Here is a 26,499-nt window from a genome sequence, read left to right as displayed (position 1 = left end):
ATATGTGGTCTTTTGTGACGGGCTGACTGGCTTCTTTCACCTAGCATAATGTTTTCAAGTTTCATCTATTTATCAGTAATTCTTTTTTTATAAATTTCCAAACAATATTCCATTGTATGAATATATCAAATTTTATTCATTTATCAGTTGATGGGCATTTGGGTTTTTTCCACTTTTTTGCTGCTATAAATAATATTTCTATGGATATTTGTGTATAGGTTTGGTATGGACACACGTTTTCAATTCTCTTGGATATAAACCTAGGGGTGGAATTGCTGAGTTATATGGTAACTAATGTAACATTTTGGGGAACTGAAAAACTGTTTTCCAAAGTGACTGTACCATTTTACATTCCTGCCAACAATGTATGAGGATTCCAATTTCTCCACATTGTTGCTACCTGTCTTTTTATTATAGCCATCCTGGTGAGTGTGACGTAGTATCTCATTGATGTTTTGATTTGCATTTCCCTAATGGCTAATGAAGTTACATCTTTTCATGTGCTTATTGGCCATGTGTATTTTTTTTTTGAGTAATGTCTATTCAGATCGTTTACCTATTTTTTAATTGGGATATCTTTTTGATTATTCGGTTGTAAGAGATCTTTGTATATTCTACATGCAAGTCTCTTGTCAGAAATGATTTGCAAATATTTTCTTCCATTCTGTAAGTTGTCTTTTCATTTTCTTGATGGTATTCTTTGGAGTGCAAAAGTGTTTACTTTGATGAAGTCCAATTTATTTATTTATTCTTTTGTCATTCATACTTTTGCTATCATATCTAGGAAGACTTTGCCTAACCCAAAGTCACAGTTACTCCTGTTTTTTCCAAGGGCTTTACAGTTTTAGCCCTTGTATTTAGATCTATGATCCATTTTGATGGACTTTTGTGTATGGTGTAAGTAAAGAGTCCAACTTCATTCTTTGTGGATATTCCCACACCATTTATTGAAAAGACTATTCATTCCCCCATTGAATTGTCTTGGCACTCTTGTTGAAAATCAGTGGACCATAAACACATGGGTTTATTTCTTGTATCTTTGTTGTATTTCATTGATCTATATGTCTATCTTCATGACAGTACCACATTGTTTTGATTACCATAGCTTTGTTGTAAGTTTTGAAATCAGGAATTGTAAGTCTTCTAACTATGCTTTCTTTTTCAAAATTGTTTGGCTATTCCATGTCCCTTGCATTTCCATTTGTATTTTAGAATCAGCTTGTCAGTTTCTGCAAAAAAAAAAAAAAAAAGCCAGCTGGGAGTTTGATGGGTATTACATTGAATCTGTAGATCTATTTGGGGAGTGTTACCATCTTAAAAATATTAAGTCTTCTGACCCATGAGCATGGGATGTCTTTCCATTTATTTAGATCTCCTTTAATTACCTTCAAAACTGTTTTGTAGTTTACAGAATACAAGTTTGCATCTCCTTTGTTAAATATATTTCTAAACATTTTATTCCTTTTGATGCTGTTTTAATGGAAATCTTCTTTTAATTCATTTTCAGATTGTTTATTGCTAATGCATAGAGATATATATTTTTTATACTGATCTTTTACCCTGCAATCTTGCTGGAATTATTTATTAGTTCTAATAGTTTTTTTAAGAGGATTCCTTAGGATATTCTATATATAAGATCATGTCATCTGCAAATAGAGGCATCGTTTCCAATCCAATGCCTTCTATTCCTTTTTCTTACCTAATTGCCCTGCCTAGAACCATACTAATTGAATAGAAGAGAGAAGAGTTCTTTCATCTCTTTTTAAAGAAATATTTGTGGGCTTCCTTGGTGGCACAGTGGTTGAGAATCCACCTGCCAGTGCAGGGGACACGGGTTCCATCCCTGGTCTGGGAAGATCCCACATGCCGAGCAGCAACTAAGCCTGTGTGCCACAACTACTGAGCCTATGCTCTAGAGCCTGTGAGCCACAGCTACTGAACCCGCGTGCGGCAACTACTGAAGCCCACGAACCTAGAGCCCATGCTCCGCAACAAGAGAAGCCACCACAATGAGAAGTCCGCGCACTGCAATGAAGAGTAGCCCCCGCTTGCCACAACTAGAGAAAGCCCATGCACAGCAATGAAGACCCAACACAGCCAAAAATAAATTAATTAAATAAATAAATCAAAAAATAAAATAAAATAAAGAAATATTTGTTTCCATGAACAGCAGAGAATAATTATCTCATTTAATGATAAACATGGTATTTGCATGTATTTTCAGTGAACGTTGCTTTTCGGTATGAATATTTGCTCCTTATTCACTATTGAGTTAAGGAGGGAAATCTTTAATTAATCAAAATGATTAAAATAAGAAGGTATTTTATTTACTTGACATAGACTTAAACAAAAAAAGAGAAATACTATCCCAATATTTACTTCAACTTTCTTAGATTATAATATTTTTATAAGACTTCAAAATAGATTCCTGACATCTTTAACACACATCCTAAAAAGTTGACAAACACTGGTTTGGACATCTGAAAATGGCAGATGTCTATCTATAGTGAAATCCTTAATGACAAATTATTGATAATGAAATCTTTTAGCTCTTCTTTTTGCAAATGAGAATTCAAAAAGGCCTTTCCCCTTAACACATGTGGCATGGTTACTAGTGATTTAGGATACAAACCACGAATCATAATAATTATCATTAAATTCAATAAATATTTTCTATGTCCATTTTAGCTTATAGAACTAACTAGATGTACCAATTTACTTTTGGAACCCCATCATAAAGTCTGTTCTTGACTATCTCAAATGAAATATACTGTGAATTTGCATTCCTTCCCTACAAATCTATAAAATACACATCACTTCTGAAAAAAAAAACACTCCTAATTCCTCTAATTTGACATGGAAATAAGGAATGTCAACTCATGTCTACTCCTTCCTTTGACCACTTCAATTAACCTTGGAATTATCTCTGTTTCCTAAAGAATAATGATATACCCTCTGTTATATCCCAATCATTGGAGACATTCATTGAAATCTTAATAATTTCTTAACCATCTCTTCCTTTCTTTAGCAATTCTTTGGTGCTTAGGGCAAAAGCTTTACTCAAAGTGTCATTGTCATCAGTAGAGAGATGGAAAGATAATGTGCAAGTAATCTTTACATGGGCTTTACACTTAGAATATATTTTTAGATTTGCAGTGTAAGCAGTTCAGAATCAGGTCAATATGCATAGGCAGCTTCTTCAGCCCCGCTTCTCTGCTAGTCTCTTCCCTCCATCTGAAGCCTCCTCGGGAATGCCAAGACAAATGTCCAGGCCAGTCAGAGGGCTAAGGACAGTCAGGGAAACAGGAGCTCACTGAGAGACTCTGGCAGTTGGACCCACCCAATAAAGCTTCTGCTGGAATTGTGATTACTATTTCAAAGCAAGAAGAAAACTATAGAGCTTCAGATTCTTAGAAGAACTATTTTTTTGAAAACTAACTCAAAAAAATATGTGGGAGAAGAAAATTCCACACATTAGAGTGTACGACCAGGCAAATCTCAAGATCCCTGAATTCTATAAATGGTGCCTAAATTGAATAAAAGAGCTTTAAGTATCAAATCTTGTCTAGTCACAAAGATAAAATTTTAGGTAGCATTTATTAATTGTACGTTTTGAACTATCAATTTTGCTGGCCCAAATTCCAAAATACCTCAGCACATTATTGGGTGTGTAAGCATTATTATGAGGCCTCTTGGACTAGAATTCTGCTGATGACATATTTCTTCAATGAGTAATCTAGTTTTTGTTCTGCCTGTTGGTGTTTATAAAGAGCCATGAATTGCATGTGTTCAGGCGTAGTTTCTCAAAAGTAAGTTACTTCCTGTATTTGAGTGTCAGTAAAACAAAAACATTTTCCAGCTTTTCTTGGATATTGTTTTAATTCTGCAATTTATAAACAAAACTCACTGCTTTTTTAAGTTATGATTCTTATAGTTTACTTTAAATGGCCAAGCCTTTTATTTTGTTTTATATTATTTTTGTTATTCCTTAAAGGTCCACAACTTTTTTATACTATCAAATCAATGGAATTCGGTATGTGTTCCCCTATTTTATAATGGATAGGTATAGATGGTTGCTGGTACTTGAAGTTTCCATTTTAAAGAGGTTTTAATTATGACCATTTCATAATAACATTGTTTATGATTGTGATCTGGTAGACAATGGTAATATGATAAAATATCATTTATATAATTTAATGTTTTAATCAAAGCAAACATTCTACTTCTTTATCTGTTACTAAAGATATTTTTGTTTTATAGGTAACATTCAAAATATTATTTCAGTTTAACTCATCTTATCTCATGGAAAATGTGATTATTCATTTAAGTACAACAAGGTTGGTTCCTATGTGTGCATGAGTGTATGTGTATGCATGCATATAATTTCTTTCATGTATTTAAAATATGTTGTTTTATAGACTGACTAGAACTTCTTACAGCTTTTATGGGATCAGTAGAAGTAGAAGGCAGTGAACCCCTTTGCTTCACAAAAACATCCTTATGAATAATCAGCAAAATAAAGACATTTTCATTTAATAGACATAATACACCTAACTGGATTAAATCATTGGTTCTATGAGCTATAAAATATGTTGTAATCACACATCACTTATATCTGCCAAATTGCATTTAAATCCGTTTAAAATTTTACAGGCTTTTCTAATTTAAAAACTTTTACTGACTGCCCATCAAGGTCAACTGAACCATTAGAGGGACTTAAAGTTTTATGATACCCTTTTGTAGTTTAATAAATTTTATTCAAATCAGTCAAAGCTTCTGAAATGGCGTAGACTACGCAAACTAAAAATAACAAAAGTCTAATAAGGAAATTGAAATAGCGCTTACCTTTCTTCTGAGTATAACTATCCACTGGACCATAAGCAACTTGAGATAAACTTTTATCATTTGTTATTTTAGTCCCCAGTAAAAAAAAAGTCTAATAATCACTAAATAAATGTAGAGTGAGAATGAATGAATTAGTGAGTAGTGAATAAGTGAGAAAATGAATTAATAGATGAGTTAATTCTGTATGCTCAATTCAGTTCAATTCAACAAATATTTATTTGAGATCTATTATGGACAAAATATTGAATTTGTCACTTAGGGAATATAAAATTAAATAAGGGCATGAACCTCTTCATGGGGTGAATATTACAGTAGGGGACTGAGACTAGTATTTAAATTATTATAATACAGGATAGAACAAGGAAAATTCATTAGAGAATTATAAGCCGTGTGTCAGAGACTTAATGGAGGGTGAAATTACATCTGCTTGGCAATGAGAATCCAAGAAAGCTTTATCAAGGAGGTTATAATTGAGAAGGACCTTAAAGGGTGGGTAGCAATTCCGAGAGGTTGGTCAGTAGTTAGATGGAACATTTCAGGCAAAATTTACAGCTTGAGCAAAAACTCAAAGGTAGACCACTAGATCTATTGGGGGGAATATTGGCTGACCCATTTTAGTGCAAATATAGAGAATACATAAAGGAGTAATGGAAGATAAACACGGAGTGTACATCTTACTATGTTACAGTGAGTGTACATCTTACCATGTTGCAGGAAGTATTGAATTTCAAAATGAGGCATCTTTTCTTAGTTGAACAGGCCATGAGGAGCCAGAGAAGTTTTTGAGAGGTGAAGTCATAAATACAGAGCTGTTTCTTTGGAATATTAACTTAGCTGCATTGTGCAACGGGACCGTTCACAGCAAAAGCCCAATCACACATACATCTATAGCCCAGGGCAGGGAGCTGCCTTCACTGCCCCATCATGCATACCAAGCCGCTGATACACTTGGGAATAAGCAAAGCCATTAATGGGTACTCTTTGCCCATTCTGTGAGACAAGATGCTAGGTGCTTAGTCACTTGGTAGAGAGGTGTGTGTGATAATAATAATGAAATCTAATATTTATTGAGTATGTCCTAGGCACAATGTTAAGTATTTTACACTTGGTACTCACCATTTATTAAGAATATAATGGTAGGGCTTCCCTGGTGGCGCAGTGGTTGAGAGTCCGCCTGCCGATGCAGGGGACATGGGTTCGTGCCCCGGTCTGGGAGGATCCCACATGCCCGTGGAGCGGCTGGGCCCGTGAGCCATGGCCGCTGGGCCTGCGCGTCCGGAGCCTGTGCTCCGCAGCAGGAGAGGCCACAACAGTAAGAGGCCCGCGTACCGCAAAAAAAAAAGAATATAATGGTAAAACCCCCATTTTATAGATGAAGAAACCAAGGCACAGAGAGATTAAATAACTTTCCCAAAGTGGGTCTATGTCCAAGAGCAATTTCATGCACTCTGGCCCCAGAGCCTGTGTTGGTTACTATTATATTATTTGGACGTACTCTTTTGTAAGACAGAAGAGTATGAGATATGTGTGTGTATATGTACGTATAAAATATATGCATGCATTTACATAATATATAATTGAAATGATAACTAAAATCAGGGGAATAAGTGCTCAACAAATAATACAATCATCGAGTACAACGTATAGAAAGACTATTAAATGACAAAAAATTTCAGATTTACTCTCAGCTGTGTGATCCTAGGCATGTCTCTTCACAAGGGCCTCATCTGTGATAAATAAGAATCACCTGTGTGATTTGTATTAAAAAACACAAATTCATGAGTCCTAACTCGGACCTACTAAATCCGTATTTTTCTAGGAGAGAAGCCCCAAAATCTGTGTATTTAACCATTGACCCAAGGATACTTATCATTATTCTCATAGAAGTTTGAGAAACCTCATTCTAAATCAGTGTGGTTTTCAACCCTCGCTGCACTTCAGAATCACCTCGACAACTTTTAACAATACCCATCTCTGATCTCCCTCTCCACACTGAAATTTTTAAAAAATCAAGGATCCCACACATGTTGTGTGTGTGCTTTATTTAGCTGCCAAAATAAGCTTCTCATTCAAATGCTTAGAAAGGTCTATAAATAGTCAGTGGTTTAATGATTTGTCCAACTGTGCTGTATGTTTTCTAGTGACAGTGAAGAGCCACCTGAAGCCCTTTTCGATAATGAAGTAAACGTTTCCATCCCTGTAAAATATGAAGTTGGTCTACAGTTTTACAGGTAGGAGAACACCGCACTTTCATGTTGTTGCTTCCTATAGCCCGGTGGATCTCAGCTTGTGTTCCCTGGCCAAGGGCATCAGAATCACCTGGGAGCTTATTAGGTAGATTCTCTGCCCCACCCCAGACCTACTGAATCGGAAATTCTGGGGGGGTGGGAGGGGGCCAGAAATCTGTGTTAAACTCTCCAGGTGATTCTGGTGCACTCTAAAAATTGAGAATCAGCATCCCAGATAATCTAAACTGTGAGGTGCTAATGATACTGGATTGCATTAGCAGTCCCGTCTTAACTCCGAAACGCAAGGTGAAGACTCAGAAATCCGTCACGGAAGGTGATGTTCTTAGAGGTCACCAGCATATTTCTTGGCTCTTGTTCTCATTGTATGGGATCTGATTAGCCTGCCCATTCTGGACATTCAAGTTTAAACTATTGCTCATTGACAAGAGCTATTTATTTCTCCCATTATTCATAAACCATCCTTTTTCCTAAGAACTTCTGATCTATCCAAACACCACATGTGTTGGCAAATTTGTATAAGCAGGACTCAGGCTTTTGCTAGATACATGTGCACAATGTACAAAGAGCACAAGAATCTGTGGCAAGTTTAGTCTAAGAGTCTTGTCACATTATTCATTTATTTCCTATGGCACTTTCCTTTTGCTGATAACAGATGACAAAAATGAAAGGATTGTATGATATACATGTAGATTGTGCTTCTATTTCTTAGCCTTTAATTCTATTGGCTGTTTTCTATTTTTCTGCTTCCACTTCTCTTGGTACACTGACTTCTCCCAAGAATTTTTCATTTATTTAAACTAATAAATATTTCTTATTTGTCTTCTCTAAACTGAAGTACTGCTTTTCAATATGTTTATATTACATTTCATTCTACCAAGTTCATCCAAAGAACATGGAGAAGTTGTATGAAAAAGACTGAACTTTTAAATTTAGCAGTAAATATAGAACTTTAAGTTGTGAAAAGCTAACACATTTTTTAAATCTATTTAAATTCAGCACTATTAAAAATACCAAGTTTTAGCCTGATTATTCACTAAATGTATATGATATTAGTGAATTAATGAAAACTTTTCACTTGGTAACAATGAAACTTTTACTTTAAAAACTGTACATATTTTAGCATCAGTAACTATGGAATTAAATTATAATCTTTCGCACCCTCCCCAAAGTTTTAACTTTAGATTTCAGGGTAAAAGAATTTGCCTTTTATTTGAAATCTCTATAAGTACTTTTTGTGGAATTACCTGGTATAAAGAAAGAAAAAGAGTGAGGTCAAGTAAAAGTTAAACTTTGTTGTGTTTTACTTTTCTTTTTCCAATTAATTATTTTAAGCTCTGCAAGTGAATACCATATTTCAATTGCGGCCAACGAGACAGTCCCTGAAATTATTAGTTCTACCGAGGACATTGGAAATGAAATTAATATCTTCTACTTGGTAAGAAATTACCTCTAAATTAGTATTGTAAAAGAGTTATTTGTAAGCTTATAAGTTAAATAAAAGTATTAACAGACACATACAGACATGTTTGTTCAACAGTTAATCTCTATGTTCTAGCATATTTTTCTTTATAATTTCACTAATTTAAAATAATTTTATTGAAATTGATAATTATACTTATAAGCTACTTTAAAGACTCAAGTCCCTAATTTCCTTATGACACAATTAATTATCATAAATTCCTAGAAAAAATAGGGAACCAAGTAGACACTACCTATAGACATGTAGACTTTATTTGCATTTTTTAGTATAACTGAGAAAAGCACTTTTTAAAAAATAACATGACTATTTCAGAAATTGATTATTTCAGATTGTCTTGGTAATAATTTCCCTACTCAACAAATAAATTTGTATCTTATTCTGCTCCTTGCTACCTTTCGTATGTATTATACCATAACTTACTGGTGTTCCTACTATCGACTCCTTAAATGATATTTTCTATTTTTGATATTTCTATTAATGATATTTCTATCATTTCTAAATAGAAATTATATTTCTAATTTTGAAATCTTCATAACAGACTTTTCCTAACCATTATAATAAGTAACTATGGAGCTGAGCCAGGCTGTCATTTTAGGTACTGCCTACTTACAGACACAGACTCAAGTTAATATTATGCAAGTAAAAGAGAGTCCAATTCAAACGATGGATTTAAAACTGTATTCAAAAGTATGAAATAATACAGCATTATTAGAGGTGAAGATGGTCTCAATCTCTTTGGGAATTGGCAACGATGAAAAAAGGGAATTCTCTTACAAAGTGGAAATAAATGAATACTCTCAAGAACATTTCATTGTTTTTATTTGTGCCCTTTGCTGAAATGCCTGTTCAACTTATATCCAGGAAGTTAGTATGAATGCCAATCACTCTACTACTGGGTAAATTTTTGAAATGTAGGCTACCCAGTTTTTCAAGTCCCATTTGCTTTTCCTGGATTAGAGAATTCAGCAAACAACAAGGAAGAAAGGAAGGAAAGAAAAAAAGGAAGGCAGGAAGGAAAGAAGAAAGGGAGGAAGGGAGGGAAAGACTTTGAATGTTGTAGAACCTCATGAATTGTCACTTTTTAGGGTCCGGACTTGAAACAGGTACTCTCAAACTATTATAAATAATATCGATATAAATAATATTGTTAAGAATATCCCTGAACATAAATCTTTTGTATCTCTGATTACTCTGATTAAAATTGGAGTAATGGAATTAAAAAAAAAAAAAAAAGAACATTTTTTAGGTGAGACCCAGTAACTCTACTGCTAGAAATTTCCCATAGGAAATTATTGGTGGTATAAACAGATTTATACCCAGAGATACTCTTAACAATGTTATTTATATTAGTTTAAAAATTAAAACCTGGGCATGGGGAGACAGCTATTATAATGGTTGAGAGGGCACCTTTTGGAGTTGAAAAAGAAAAACCTAATTCTGCTCTCTACCAGCTCAGTGACCTTGGAAGTCTTTATTCTCATTCTAACCTTATTTCCTCATAGATAAAACAGGGATAATAAGAGAATCTACCTCATAGGGCTGTTAACAGGATTAAAGGGAATAATGCAAGTGAGAAAATTAGCAGTGTCTGGAACAGTCAACAATAGATATTGATGTTGTGGTTGTCATTAAGCAGCTAATAAACATCATATTCTCAAAGAGTCTCTAAATTTATGGGAAGATGCCATGACATAATAAATTTTACAAATGGGACACCAAATTTCATATTTTATATGATACAAATTTTATAAGATACATAATATGCAAATATAAAAGGTAATTTGTGCACTAAAATGTTACCAATATAGAATTGTAGGAAACTTACTGTTTTTCAGTATCTTCCAATGTATCTATAAGGAACATTGTTTTTAATCAGAAAGAATAAGTGTGCATTACAGAATACCCAATTTCTGACTAAATATTGAAAAACAATTGGAATTAGACTGGGAGGCCATGCCAGGCAAGCCCAGGGCATATTACAATTAGAAGATAAGAGTCAGGGAGCATGGTTAAGAGACCAGGCACAGGTGGTCAGGAATCTCCAGAATTCCAGGGTTAAGGGTTGCATTTAATCTTCAGCAACCACAGAAAACAGCTCCAGATCTGAATAGCTCTCAGTCTAGAAAGCTCAGGTAGGGAGGTCAGTTGGACTTCCTGGCATCTGTGTCTCTAGATTAAGGAGCACCCTGCTCGCCTAAGAATTCAGCACAGAAGGGCCAAGGAGACGCCTGAGGACCTGGAGAAGAGGGGGTGGGGATTGCACCTGGTTGGCCCAGTTCAATGCACTTCTCCTAAGCAGGCGAGGACTTCTGGACAGTGAGTTCAGCTTCCTGCTGAACTTCATCCCACCCAGACATCCTCCCCTATGCACTTCATCGCCATTGATGGCAGGATGTGATGTGAAGTGATAATTTTAGGTTAGTGGATAAAAGAGATGGGGATTGAAATGAGAGTCAGTCTGACTCTCATCGGACTGGATTACCAACAGCTAGGGACACAACAACCCTAGCTGGGGACAGGATTGTGAAGGGAAGCAGATGGCTGTCTGGTTTGCCTGTACCGTTGGGGCAGATACCATCTAGCTGGGGTGAGAAATGACTTTGTGGGCTCAGAGAATTATAGCAAGCTGGGTTGAGGCAAACAAAAATATGCTCACCTGTTCTGAGTGAATCAGGTAAGTGTTCTCCCTCCTTTCCACCCCCAAAAAGACTGGTGTGTTGAAAAGTGCAATGAGCATGGTAAATTGACTCAAAAACAATTAACTCATTTTGGGAAGGTGAAGGACCAATATATGATTTTAGCTGATGCATATGACCACTGACCATGAAACATCTTTATTTTTTGCTTGTTTAATTATGCCAATTCTCTGTACAGTGCCATAAACCCTCTGCATTCATTTTGGCTTTCAAAATATTTCATACCTTAATTCATCAATTAAGAACCAAAATCCTATGTAAGACAGAAAAACTGCTGTTGAAAGAGGAAGAAAGGATTACATTTCTTTTTTTCCCCTGTAGATTAGAAAAAGTGGGCATTTTCCAATGCCAGAACTTAAGCTGTCAATTTCATTCCCCAACATGACATCAGATGGTTTTCCTGTACTGTACTCAAGTGGGTGGTCATCTTCTGAGGTAAGTCATGTGTGCCTCGGAGTTATGTCATTATGGTATCTTCTTCAGTTTGTATCTAAAGCCTTTTATTCTCTGTGATAAATAGATTTTATCAAAGTAACATGGAGAGGCATTTAGAAAATTATACTACTACTACCACTAGTAATAATAATAATGACTTCCACTAGTTATTTAGTAGAGGCATTAGTTCCTTACCGCTGCTGTGGTAACAAATTACCCAAAACAGGGTGGCTGAAAACAACAGAAATTTATTCTCTCACAGTTCTGAAGGCCAGAGTCTAAAATTAAGGTGTCAACAATGTTGGTTCCCTCTGGAGGCTCTGAGGGGACCCTTTGTTCCATGTCTCTCTCCTCACGTCTGGTGGCTTGTGGCAGCATAACTCCAATCTCTGTCTTCACAGGGCCATCTTCCCTGTGTTTCAGTGTCTCCTCCTCTTCTGTTTCTTAAAGCACACCCTTCACTGGGTATAGAGCCTGCCCTCAATTTAGAATGATCTCATCTGGAAATTCTTAATTTAGTTACATCGGCAAAGGGCCCTATTTTCCAATAAGGTAATAGTCACGGGTTTCAGGTATTAGGACTTGGGCATATCTTTTGGGGCTCGCTGTTCAATCCACTGGAGCAGATTTTAGGTAACTAGTTGTTGACTTATGCCCGAAGAGTTTGTTGCACCTTTAATTTGCTTGAAGTGATCAAACCACCCTATAAAAAGACTTATTCGCTGCTCCTAAGCACAGACAGCTGCACCCAAAACGGTACAATACTACTTACTCATCCCAAGAGTTAGCAGTATCATGCCCCCTTTGTACCTATAGCATTGAATGAGTCGATATGGTAGTTTATTTTTATGGTTTAGGTATCTAAAACATAGAAAATCACAATAAGTATTGAATTAATGCATGCCTTATTTCAGCATTTGACAGTCTCTTCTTTGCAGAGATTTTAAGTTAAGGTATTCTCAGAAATCAAGAAATAGCAACAGTGGTGGTTGACTTGGAATATTTAAATGTTTTCCTAAAGGCAAGGAGAACATAAACCTCTAGCATTTACCTCTAATCCGAAAAAGTAGGTTTGTGGGAACCTAGAAAGAACAAAATTAGACTTGTCCTACTACTTATGAACCTTCATCCTTATTACCTTTTATCAAGGATGTAGAGAGTCCTAGGGAAGCAAAAGGTTTACTAGATTAAGTCTAGAAAAACCATCCAAGAATCAGCGAACTTATAAACATGGCATTTTAACATCGATAGGGCCACTTTCTTACATCTCCCTCCCACACACACTGTGTCTTACCCTGGTGTATAGGGACTCCAGAAATATTGTTGGATGAATACATAACTACAGACAAAAATCCCACTCTGGATTTTTTGGTTTGTTTATTTTATAAACCATTATATGAGCCAACATATTGACTAACAGATGCTAACCTTTTTTTTTTTTTCCTCAGTAGAGTTAAATTTTTTTCTCTCTCTATTTTATGGGGCTCTACAAACTAATGTTTGATGAAAACAAATTAATGAATGTATTATGTAATAGTAAGTTCTACTAGCATCCTTCCTTTTCCATAACAACCTCACTGCTATCTATTACAATTGAAAATGGTAACAATAATTATTATCGGGGGTGGGGGATAGTATAGGTATATGGCTGGTGCAGAATAGCCTCTTCCATGTTGCACACTTACGAAGATGGACCTTTCAGGTATGGCAATGGCTGTCATTCACAGATTCTTCACATTATTGCACCAAGTCATTTTTCCCTCTGACATCAGATGTTGTCTGATAAAAGACATATTTTTATTTCTTAGAATGTCAACTGCAGACCCAGTAGCCTCCAGGATCCTTTTGGTATCAACTCTGGGAAGAAAATGATAATATCCAAACCTGAAGATATCAAACGAGGCACCATTCTGGTAAATTCAAATTACCAAGACAAGTACTAATTTTACCTCATGCTTTCCAAGTGAATAAATTCAATACCAACCTAAAAATAACTATGTTGTAGAATATTTTAATATACTATCTTTTATCAAAAGGCAAGAATACTAATTTATACCTCTGGGCATTTAAACAGGACTGCAGTGCATGTAAATTTGCCACCATCACATGTAATCTGATTCCTTCTGACATGAGCCAAGTGAATGTTTCACTTATCTTATGGAAACCAACTTTTATAAAAGTAAGTGATTGTATAGTTCTCTGCAATAACTGAATAATATAAACAAATATTTGTTCAACACTTAATAAAAGCAAAGCAGAGTGCTTCTCTAGAAAGAACACAAGACTGGAAGTCTGGAAAAATGTGGTCCAAGCCCAACTCTACTAAACCAGCTATTCGGGTGTCATTTTCTGTCTGTTAGTAACTAAGTTATCTCCAAGGTCCCCTTTCATGTATATGCTTCTTTTTAGTCTCTCTTGTTCTTTCCTTTACACTTCAAGAGATAAACACCTATACAATAGCAAAGTTTGCACTTATCTTAATACCTTAGAACTCAGTTAAGAGACAAAGAATTATAGAGAGACAATCCTTGACAGCATTAACAAAGAGTAGAGCTAACATATATTATAGATTCATTGTATTAGATCAGACTATCTATCTAGCTATCTGTCTGTCTGTCTATCTATCTATCTATTTTGGAGGACATTTTTAACCCCTAATAAAGTCAAATCCATCTGACAACTAGCTCTTTTAAACTTAATCCATTGTATTTTATATTATTTGTTTCTCTATTAGAAGTACTTTGTTAATTATATGAAATTTCCATTTTTAGATTTAATCATATTAAGTTGCTATTTTCATAAGTCACAAACTGTTGAATATTGGTAATTTCATGCTTAATCCTAAACAAGCTCCTATGTAAACCTCATTACCAGAGAGTAGCTATTCCATATCCAGCTCCATGAAAGGAGGACAGGGTTTGGAGTTTGTTTTGCAAAGGATAAATCTGAACAGAAACTGTGTTATTCAGAAAAATTCCCCATTCTATAACAAGGATCTAAGTGAGAATTTGAGTGCAGAGAGGAATGGTGGGTACACAGTCATCATTTCACACCATCAGTTCCATCTGGATGTTAAACCAGTGTTTCAATCTGTCAGAAAAATTTTAGTTTGAAAAATTGCACTAAAACATTACTAGCTCTCAATGTGATTAGCTCAATATATTGAAAGTAGTAAATCCTGTTTGCTTTTCAGGCACATTTTTCCAGCTTAAATCTTACTATAGGGGCAGAACTTCAGAGTGAAAATACATCACTAGTTTTAAGTGCTGGCAATCAAAAAAGAGAGGTAAGTGTGACTCCAAGTTTTGAAAACATTATACATTTCACTCTGTTTGTAACATATGTTTTATATTTGCTTATAGTCCCTAAAGCAGTGACTAGCACTGCTCTCAATAAATGACAGACACTTTCTGCTTCAAATTACACTTGATTAACTTCAAGTGTGATTTCAGTCTCATTCTTCTTGGTAAGAAACTGGGAAAAACCATGATATTTACAATTAACATGCCGTGTTTAACTTGATTACTTATAATTATCACAGTAAATTGATGTTTTTACTCTCACCTTGATAACAAATGATGCATTAGTAATTTTCCTACTTAAAAACCAATATTATAAAATGTAGTTGACGTCTGAAGAACAGACTAGAAAAAACAATTTCTTTACAAAAAGTGTCTTTATACTGTATAGGAATACATGTAAAATTTTAAAAGATTTCTTCATTTAGTCATTGGGAAATTTGAAACAAAAATGAAGTACTATTCCCCAATACAAATTCACGCTGGAGTCCTAGGTAAAAATAAAATGGTGTGCGTTTTTTTCTCATCCTGTTATAAAGTAAGGCCAGAATACCTGTTACAGATGTAAGCACTTCAGCATAATTCCCCCTTTTATCATGAGAGTTTAAATATTTCATGTGGCTATCATGAGTCACAAAATTCTATGGAAGCTGCCTAACCCTGATGTTTTAATTTTTTAATTTCAAATTAGTACCTATTTTAAATAATTCCAGTGACCTCTGATAAATATTTACCTTTAAAGAATATATACATAGAATATCTGGATATAATGTTTACTTACTTTATAAAGAGCACTTAACCCAATAAATGAAAAGTTATTCCACATGTAGAGAAGCTAAAATTTCTCCAGTAAGCATCAAAAAATATGAGTATATATTATACTGGAAAAGAGTATATTTGATTCCTAAATATGCATTGTTAAAATATTACAGTTAGCTTTATTTCCCCTAACTGTTAGTTTAAAATTCCTCATGGAGCTCTTTATTTTACATTTTATCCTAAAGACAAATTATACTTAAATTGTTAAAATCACTAAAAATGAGCATTTTGTAGTTCTGTGATCTTGGGGAATTCACTGATCCCATCCAGATTTCCCTTTCTGCACCTCTAAGTTCAAGAAAATGTTTTAGATGTGTTTAAAGTCTATCGTCAAAGGTCTGATTCTCTGTACATCTATACTCCTGCCAGCTCTGTTTTCCGGATACATGAGTAGTGACCTACCGGGAGCCATTTGAGGGGTTTGGATCAATATCCACTGCATGCAAATATCTCCCCTGTTAGTTTCTTTTTTTTTTAACCCCTAGTCTTCCCCTCTAGGTTAAGGAATTGAGATGTTCCCCATTAAACGGAGAGGCAGAACCTTGAGCTATTATTGGTCATTGATAGCTACCCTGACTTAGTTTTTTTTCTCAGAAACCTAAGGGGTGGGATGCAGGGCAGACAAGTTTCATTGAGGTTTGGGTGCCACACTGAGAGAGCTTGAGTAGCTGGAACTCTAAAAGCTGTCTCCTTCAAGATTTACTTCAGTTAAGACCTAATTTAAAGATGCTAAGAGTATGTCAACTGGAATAGACAGTGTGGTATAATTAAAAAACACACTGGGGCGATGTATGCATGAATTCATTTATCTGTACATTTGAGATTTGTGCATCTTACTATATGAAAATTATACCTCAATTTGTAAACAAAAAATAAAGCACATTAGAATTAGAATTAAAGTTACAGTTAGAATTAGAAGACCTACTCAGGTTTATATGTCAATAACCTGTGACAACGTTCCAGCCCCAACTTGTGCTAGTGTGATGATGCACTAACGGCTACTAATAAATCTTTAAAACATCTAATACTGTTGGTTCTCCCTGAGTTAAATTCACCTCTACCATTGAGAATTCTGATTCATAGATAGTTTACTCTTCATGTATAAATTTCTGAAGGATAAAATTATAAAATTGTTTTGGTAATAATGAATATGACATGGTTAGAGATTTAGAATAGATGAAGGGCATTTTAAAGTATGAACTCGTTGTTTTCTCTGTATGTAGTAATGAGATTAAGTACACTGTTTGGTAGAAAATTATAGCCTGAAAGAACTCAGTGTACTGGGAGTTCTAATAGATGTTTATCAATGTTAACAATCTTGTTTAATAATTTTCAGCTTGCTATTCAAATATCCAAAGATGGGCTACCAGGCAGAGTGCCGTTATGGGTTATCCTGTTGAGTGCTTTTGCTGGATTATTGCTATTAATGCTGCTCATATTAGCACTGTGGAAGGTAAGAACCAAAGCTCCTTTGACTTTTCTACTTCAATTGTCAACAGCATATTGGTGAAACAAATTGTGATTTATCCATGCTGTGAAATATAGTATCACACAGCAATTGAAATGATAACCAAGACAAAATTAAAAAGAAAAATGCATATCTCGTACATTGTGCACAACTTGATCCCATTTTGGTACAAGAAAAAAACTAGACATATCCAAAAATTATGGAAGATCCCTCTAGAGGTTAGGATTATAGGGGATCTTCATTTGTCTATAACACTGGAAATTTTAAATTAAGTGTGCATTACTTTTATAAACAGAAGAATAAAAACTCTCTTTTATAGAAAAAACAAGAATGAATTCCTATGTCAATTTAAGAATATACAGCAACAGAATTATGGTTAAGATAAGCCCTATCCTAATCACATATCTCTATGTATCTTAAAAAGTATATGCTTCTTTACTATATAAAAATACCACATTTTACGCAATAGTCTCATGCCTGAGTGAGAAATGAGAGATTTATTCGATTAGTCAATGAAACGGAAATCTTATAGTTGCATAGACTCCTGTTTCAAATCCTCCTGTAAAACTGAATAACCATCTATTTTCTGTCGGGTTAATCTCTATATTTACATAGATGTTTGCTTAAACTGAGATATGCAAAATTTTCAAACACTTAGCTGTATCTTTTTCAAATTAAGCAGAACTGAAATGATAGCTTTTAGGATAAATTTAATAGAGCATAAAATCTCATAAAAAGTTGAATTTAATATTTTTCTAGTTAAATATCAAATTCGCATTTATTCTACCATATATCACCCTATATTTTACTTATCGCCTTGTTTAAAAGCTAAGCTATGTTAAAACTACAGATTGCGGTTACATATTCATTTTTCTGATGCCTGAGCAACAGAATTATCTTTTAATCAAATAGTTTAAATAACAAATTTCTCTGCCACCAAATTACCAACTGTTCCTATCCATTCTGACTAACATTAGTTATAATGACTTAACTTCCTCTTTGTGGGGGTTACTCTCAGAGAAGATGAACAAAACCATGTATATCAGGAGCATTTAGTTCAGTAAATAGAATCCATTGCTTTTCTCCAGCAAAGGCTCCAGGACAGAATTCTCCACCATCTCAAACCTCCAGCTCTTCCTCCTACTTTACAGGGTATCCGTGCTCTGTCTGTAATACCTGGCTTTGCCACACTGTGGTACCCAAGGCCCGGCTTAGTGGTGTCAAGGTTGTGCTTGAAATGCAGAATGTGGTTTCTTTGTTCATATGCACCTGTAATAGAAGATTTTACTGTTGGTGTCTTTCAGTATGGTCTTCTAAGCACAGCACTTGCTCGTATAGTTTCAGGACACCGCTGCCAAGAGAAGGGGAAAGCCAGAGCTGACTATTGGGATAGTCTCTCTAGTTGTATACCTCTTTTTAAAACTAACAAATAAGTTTCAGCCACCTGTGTTTTGGTCATCAGTCTGAAAAAGCATAAGTATAAAAACAAACACATTCTCCCATCCAGGAGATGTTTTGATGACACATTCTGATTGCTTCTTAGATCTTCTTTTTAAGCCCAAAGAAAGACCATTTAACAGCCTTTGGCCTGTCCTGACCAGTAGGTATAGTTAGTTCAGCAGCCACATCACTGGGAGCTCCAGCAATGAGAACGGTGATTCCACAGTAGAAGGAGGGGAACTAGCACTTACTGAGTGTTTACTATATACCAGGAACTGTTTTAAGCTTTTCCACTTAGATACTAACGTCAACCCTATGAGGAAGACACTATTATGGACCTCATTTTGCAAGCTAGGAAGCTGAAAAATAGAAAAGTTAAATATGTTTCCCAAGGCCACATGGTTTGTCAATTTCAAAGTAAAGATCTGAATCTGGGCATTTCACTTCTGTGTCAACACTATTAGCCCCCCCACTCTGTGTTCTCTCTTGCTTCTATTCACTCTGTTTTCCTTACAACCTCTTCAACTAAGTATTTTAACTACATTTTACCCTTGGGGACTCTGAAGCAAACAGAGAGTAACTCTCCCAAGAGTTACCAGCTAGTAAGGGACTGGGTTCAAGCAATGCTCTATCTGCAAAGCCTACCCCTTATCCAATATGTCCCACCGCTGCAGGCTATGAGGCAAGGCTCTTCACTCTGGAGCTCCAGGAATTGGGTTTTGTTTAAGAGGGTCATAAACTCTCTGAAATGTATAAAAATATTTGGTACTGGAGTGAGAACCCCCGGTTGGATTCAGACTTTCAGCAGCTCCATTATACTGAAAAGATTAATTGGCCCTCCTCCTGCTCCAACCTCCCTGAAGAATTTGGTCTGCGGTAGGCTCAGAAGAGCAACTCTCATCCCCAGGCATCTATTTTTGCGGTACGCGGGCCTCTCACTGTTGTGGCTTCTCCCGTTGCGGAGCACAGGCTCCGGACGCGCAGCCTCAGCGGCCATGGCTCACGGGCCCAGCCACTCCGCGGCGTGTGGGATCTTCCCGGACCGGGGCATGAACCCATGTCCCCTGCATCGGCAGGCAGACTCTCAACCACTGCGCCACCAGGGAAGCCCCCCAGGCATCTTTTTAGACTAACTAGATATGGAGCAGAAACCTCAGGACTATCCTTTCTTCCTTCTTCTTCCAAATCCCACCAGTCTGGAAGTTCATCAAAATTCTCAGTCTGAGACTTTGTGCAGGGAACAGGCTAAAGCTTCCTCCTAGAGCTGGAATTCCATTTCAAAAGGCACAGTCTTTATAGCTTTACCTTCGTAGCATGCATAGCAGAGATTAAAGCTTGACAAAATCTTAGTAGGTGCTTAATATACTTGATGTTGAAGGGAGAAGGCTTGTAGAGGACACAGGTTTAAATAGGTTGGGAAACATGTCCTGAAATATGGTACCACACACTAAGGGAGATGCCCAGTCAAGTCAATATAGCCAATAGGATAGAATGAGACTCGGTCCACAGAGGATCCCCGAGAAATCAGATCGTTCCTCTCTTTACTTGATCTCATACTGATGTCTGATCCACCCTTGATGATTTATTTACTAATCCCAAAGCTTTGTTCCTCATGCAATATGCATATCCTTAGGGAGTGTGGATGGGGAATAGCACTGCCACCTATTAGTCTTTTATATGTTAATATAAATGTTTCATTCAACATTTATTCTATATTAAAGTCATTGAGTGTGTATTTCTGCCAAGGACAGTTTAATCAGACCTTTGCCACAGGGTTTTGAACTAGGGGGACACAAATAAGATCATTAAGTAAATACAAAAAGAAAAAGAAGGAAAGAGAAAGCTACCAAGAAAGTCTGAGTGCTCAAAACAAACTTAACTTGTTGCAAATGTTGGCTAGTATTGGCCCTGTTCAGTTTGAAGCTATAAACTGTATTTTCCTAATCTCCACTCTAATCACCCAACTTCCACTGAAAACCCAATGTTAATAGAATCAGTTGGGTGGAAAAGTTTAGATAACAGAAGTTAAGCTTTAAAATAAAGCATTTAACATGTGAAAGCAAAGGAAGGTTGAAAAGAAGCAAAAAGACTTGAGGAAGAAGAAGAAAAGGTCAGGAACTGGGCGAGGCAGGAAAGAGAAAAGTCATGATTCACCACTTGCTTTTGTAAAAGGCTTGTCTGATTTATTTTCAGAACATGCAGGTACAAGTTAAAGGGCTTAATGGTTTGTGAATCCAGAACTTTTATAGTTGGCTCAAAGGAAAAGGCCTGATACATGCAGGAGAACTGGCATTCTAAGGGAGACACATTTATCGTTTCTTCATGTTCATTTGTTCTGTTGTCACCTTTTCTGTGACGTCTGCCACCAACTAGATTCTGGCATGGAGAAAGACATAAAGCCCTGAGTAAAATTTCTCTAATTTAAAACTGCATATGTTTGACCATTTATGCCCTCGAAGCCCTCAATTGTTCAATATAATTATTTTTTAATATATAATTCCCTTGCATAATTTACCCTAACTTCATGATTTAAATGACATGAAAGTACCACACTTTCAAAGAATTAACTCACTGTCTTTGCTTGAACTATTATAATCCACTCTCAAATTAAAAAAAACAAACAAACACAGATTTAAAAAGAGAATACTTCTCTAGGACCCTTTTTTAAATTTCTTTTTTTTAAATATCCATTTTAGATTAGAATATTGCAAAGGTACCTTCTAGCTCCTATCCTTATTTTTATTAAACTCTTTAATTGGAAATAATAAAGCACTTGTAATTTTTATGATGCCCCATATCACAAAGCATAATGAAAAGGGACCCACATTCACCACTACGTGAAATATTTCATATGTTCAGTGACTTCATTTTCATATCCAAATGATACAGGGTGTTTTCAAGAGACTCTTTATGTCAAGCCTATAGAGACAGATGTGCTAACACATTTAAAGTTAATCCAGACAACTCAGAAATCCTCCCCAACCCCTTAGCCATAGTGTACCTATGAGATTCACCATCAGCAATAATTACCTCAATTTATGACCATCAGTTACTTGATGGAAATTTCTCTGCCACATCCCTGAAAAAGAAAGGTGATGGCAAAGTAGAGACAGTGCCAGCTAACTGCAGTTTGTACGTCTCCCAAAATATTTTTCCAAAACCCTTTAAGTTAGTTTGCTACATATACTAGTTTTTACTAGGAGACATGATATATTTAATTTACAAAAAAGTTAAAAATGAAATAGCAATTTGATAAATGACATTTCTTGACATTCGGTATTACTTAATAGATCAATGAAAAAAATACCTCTTGATTATATTATTTGTATGCCCACAATTGCTAACATTTTACTAAACTAAATTTTATCTGAGATTAGTATTTATTACTTAAATTCAAATAACTAATTGTATTATGTTTGGTATTTTCTCAACAGATTGGGTTCTTCAAAAGACCACTAAAGAAGAAAATGGAGAAATGAAATATGTTAGAAGAAATAATTATTCAATGATCTATCCTCAGGTTTGCCTCAAATATGTGACAAGAAATTTATAAATACAATTAAAGACATAGTCACATAACTCTACATAATCCATCAGGGATTAATCATTTAGAAAATGACAGATCAAGCAAGATCCAAAAACAATACGTTAAAGCCTTATTTTATAAAATGTTGAAAAATATTTTTAAATAATTACTCATTTTTGTTGAGTATTTAAGCAAAATTACAAAGTGTTTTGAAGATGAAAAATAACCTGTACAAATATGTTTATATATTAAATCACCATTCCAAGTATTTAAGGAATACATAAAAAGATTTTTATGATCATTGAAACATTTACTTTCAAAATAATATAAATTAAGCTTTTTCCATTGATTCCTGATGGATATCCACATTCAGCATGATGGTCAATATTTGTAAATGTCAAGAAAGGAATTTTACCTGAAAAAGATCACTTCCCCCCATTTAAATGAGAAAAATTTCCCAGGTGGATTCTATATACAATATAGACTGAAAATAGAATTAAATCACAGAGAATATATTCAGCATCTTTGTGTTGGGTTCTATACTGGGAAAGTTTTCTTTCCAAAGTGTTTGAAAAATAGTACAATTGAGCTGAAATTCTATCTAGGATAGAAAATCAAGATAGACTTGTTTAAAAGCAAGTGCACTGAATGGATTAATTTAAGCTTTTACAGAACACGCCTAGTTTTGGTATTGAACTCTAAAACTCAAAACTCTTTTATACTGAAAAAGCACAGCAGTTTTATGTGGCATAACAGTGATTTGTCATGAAAAGTCACGTTGTGTGTGGGATATGCTAAAATGGTTTCCGAATGGAACTGACAAATGTAGATGGATGCCGCAGAAATGCTGGTCATCTTTTGAACGTGAGGGGGTCCCAGGATGTAACCCAAAGTAGGAATTGTCTCAACTCCTTGGTACATGGTTCATTCAAACCCTCAAGCTGTGAGAGTATGTTTATTTTTAATATTTTAAAAGATATTTAATTTTCCAAACGTGGTTCTTCTTTTTATGAAAAAGCAGTATTCCATTTCAGTATTGCATTTTACCAACAAGCCGCTGCTTTTTGAGTGTGGCATATGAATGTTTAAATGGATCTCCGGAAATGTATTTTAAAGAATTTCAAGTTTGAAACCTCGCACCAACAGAAAGACATCACACCTTTGTATGAGCTTCTTTGTTCTTGAAGTAATCACCGTGGTGCATCGGACTCTACTGTAGCATAAGCTCCTAGGTTGTTCCATTTCTTAGGGAAAAAACAATGAATGAATGTACATGTGAACTACTGCTGTAAAATTTTCTGATACTTCTGCAACTCTATCTCTCCACCCGATTGACCATCACAAGATCAGAACCTGTACTTATCTGGAAAGTCCTGGGCTCTACTTTTCTCAGAAAGCAGCAAATCAATGGAGAAATTGAATGCCATACATTTAATTTTTAAAAACTAATTTCCAGGGAATTATCTGTGGACTCAGAGGCAGCCTACCTCATGGCTCTCTACATCTACATCTGAGATCCTGATGGTCAAAGACATGCACCTGGGGAGTGCTGAGGTCCTCAGTAGCTAGAAGAAAGGCTAAGTTTTTCCAGAGATTTGGCATCCTCTTCCTGGCCTGTGGTTGCTCAGAAGTGTCCAGTTCTAGAATTTTCTTCATTCCTGCTGTCTATCTCCAGGTTCCAAAATCATTCTTTCCACCTGTTCTTTCTTTGCCCAACAAAACTCGGGTCTCTCGTTTTCAGTCACCATGATGCACAACTCCGGTGCACAACCTGCTCAGCAGCTCTGATCCAGGCTCAGCACATTCTTAGAAATAAATCTAATAGATAAAATTTTTAAAAATTCACACTTGTCGGGCTTCCCTGGTGGCGCAGTGGTTGAGAGTCCGCCTGCCGATGCAGGGGACACGGGTTCGTGCCCCGGTCTGGGAGGATCCCACATGCCGCGGAGCGGCTGGGCCCGTGAGCCATGGCCGCTGAGCCTGCGCGTCCGGAGCCTGTGCTCCGCAACGGGAGAGACCACAACAGTGAGAGGCCCGCGACCCGGGGGGGGGGGGAATTCACACTTGTCCTCTGACTCCCAGGCAAAGTATTTACTGAACCAGGAGTATGCACATTTCAACTAAACATGTTGTTAACGTAAAGGGGAAAAATAGAAAAGATGGCATTTTTAACATTTTAGAAAAGAGAGTAAGAGCTGTTTGGCCAAATCAAATAGCTGCTTATAAGCTCAGCACAGTTTTTAACATAATTCATTCCTGTTTTTTAAGTAGAATATTAAATGAGCCAGATATCCTATTTCCTTAATATTGTGATTTGTTGAGGTTTATGTACGTATGTGTCTGTGCATCTGTGCGTGTGTGTGTATAAACACACATGCACACACACGCATGCATGCATGGACACAAATTGGAGAAAAAATACCTCAACACCAAATAACAGAGTTTACAAGAAATAAACACACAAAAGCTACACCACAAGAAAAGTTTGATTCATCCACTTTACATATAGTTTTCACTTTCATTAATATTTAACTTTAGCATACATTTATGCAACTATCCAAAAATCATAAATGTATAATTATTATTTTGACTAAATTAATAAGTCAACAGATGTCCCAAATTAGCTTTGTACAGATATCCTAAAACAGAGACAATGATTAAGAAATATACTAAACTCTATTATTTTATTTTAAAACATTTAATAAGAAAAGTGATATTTAAGACAATTTATGAGCTTATTCATTAAATTAAATTGCAAAATAGTTTCTTTTTATAACTTTGGTATTTTTTTAATTAATTATTTCTTCCACTGTGGACTGAACTATGTATGAAGTCCCTTTCCATACCAAGCCTACAATGGTATATTGGTAAATTATTGAACAACTTGGCTCTCCAGGAGGAAAAAAATCCCTGATTTGTGTCATTTACCAGTTTTCGTGATCTAAATAGTTTTGTCACGGCCATTTTCAAGCTACCAACATAGCCCTAACCAGCTTGCAGAATTCCTGAAAATGTATTTGTCAGTACTCAAGAACCAGTATGAGCTAACTTCAGTGCACCATTGAGATAGATTAGATGACAATGATAGATAGAAGATAGATAGATGACAGATGATAGATAGATAGATATAGATGATAGATGGATAGATAGATATAGATGATAGATAGGTGTAGATGATAGATAAATAGAAATGTAACATGAATATATATATATATATACACACACACAAACATGCACAATACAATCATATTTCAAATTATTCTTAAAACGTTGATCTCAAACCCAGCAAAGTGCTACATAGTTTCCCATTCTTCAATTTCAATTTCTAAAATTAGAATCTTCCTTTAATGTTAATAAAATGATACGAACTTGCAGGCAAAGGAGTTGAAAGCAATATATATATATAAAGGGTGACACTGAAAATCAGAACTACACAACCACAAAGAAGCTGTTTCACTTTCTCTCAGAATCCAGAGGCCTGCAGCCATACTGTGAAAGGTCATCCTTTGTAAATATTTGTAATTTCTATGACCCAGTTTGAACTTCAGTGATCCAATTTGTTCAATTATTTTCTCCGAGCACTAGATTCATGGGCAATTTAATCTCTGAATATTTTTTATGTCATAACTGTGTTTGAAATGAGGCTGTGGGAGGACATATTTTACAAAATTTGATGTTTACTCAACCACAGTAATTTATAATTTTACCTCTTATAAAACCAAAACCAATATCTAGGCTCAATTAGAAAACAAATATCTGCACCAAAGCAAAAGGTGGTTGCGCAGTGCTTGAGTAAACCTGGGTGGAAGGAGAAGCTGAGAGAAGGGCTGGCATGTTCTCTCCAGGCGGCCCCCCGAAGGGCCACAGTTTGCACTGTGTGAAGGCTGCCCGCCAGCGTCTATGCACTGCGCTTTCCTGCAGGATATCTTCTCTGTCAAACATGTTGTAATCTGCTCCGTGTGAATTAACTGTGTTGCTTTGCACAACAGTGAGAAAACTAAGAAAGACCCAGGCTCAGAGCATGGTCCGTGTGCCCAGAACAGTCACAGTATTGTTCAAATAAAGAGGCTTCTGGCAAATCAGCCTTTTAAAAATAGTATCCTATGTATCCTTCATTGATTTTCAACACTTCTCAAGTCTCCCTGCATTAGATTAGTCTTCTCACCCAAGGGAGATTTTCAAGAAGACTACTAGAGAAAAATCTTTTTAAAACGTGTGCTCTGTTTGCTACGAATACCAGCT

General features: G+C 35.6%; 1 protein-coding gene across 1 annotated transcript in view; it reads left to right on the top strand.

Annotated features, from left to right (window-relative positions):
* The window catches only part of ITGA1 (integrin subunit alpha 1), a 168,167-nt gene extending 144,063 nt beyond the window's left edge, over nucleotides 1-24,104 (top strand). The window contains exons 21-29 of the mRNA XM_082836793.1: nucleotides 4,261-4,337; nucleotides 6,987-7,076; nucleotides 8,427-8,529; nucleotides 11,592-11,705; nucleotides 13,514-13,618; nucleotides 13,780-13,884; nucleotides 14,899-14,991; nucleotides 17,160-17,276; nucleotides 22,166-24,104. Coding sequence (XP_082692919.1) covers nucleotides 4,261-4,337; nucleotides 6,987-7,076; nucleotides 8,427-8,529; nucleotides 11,592-11,705; nucleotides 13,514-13,618; nucleotides 13,780-13,884; nucleotides 14,899-14,991; nucleotides 17,160-17,276; nucleotides 22,166-22,210 — 849 coding nt within the window. The 3' untranslated portion in view covers nucleotides 22,211-24,104. The remainder of the gene's footprint in view (nucleotides 1-4,260; nucleotides 4,338-6,986; nucleotides 7,077-8,426; nucleotides 8,530-11,591; nucleotides 11,706-13,513; nucleotides 13,619-13,779; nucleotides 13,885-14,898; nucleotides 14,992-17,159; nucleotides 17,277-22,165) is intronic.
* Nucleotides 24,105-26,499: the final 2,395 nt, after the last annotated feature.

The sequence above is a fragment of the Leucopleurus acutus genome, assembly GCF_964270905.1.
Source record: "Leucopleurus acutus genome assembly, chromosome: 3".
Taxonomy (NCBI): Eukaryota; Metazoa; Chordata; class Mammalia; order Artiodactyla; family Delphinidae; genus Leucopleurus; species Leucopleurus acutus.
This window is presented reverse-complemented; position numbering and strand designations above follow the sequence as displayed.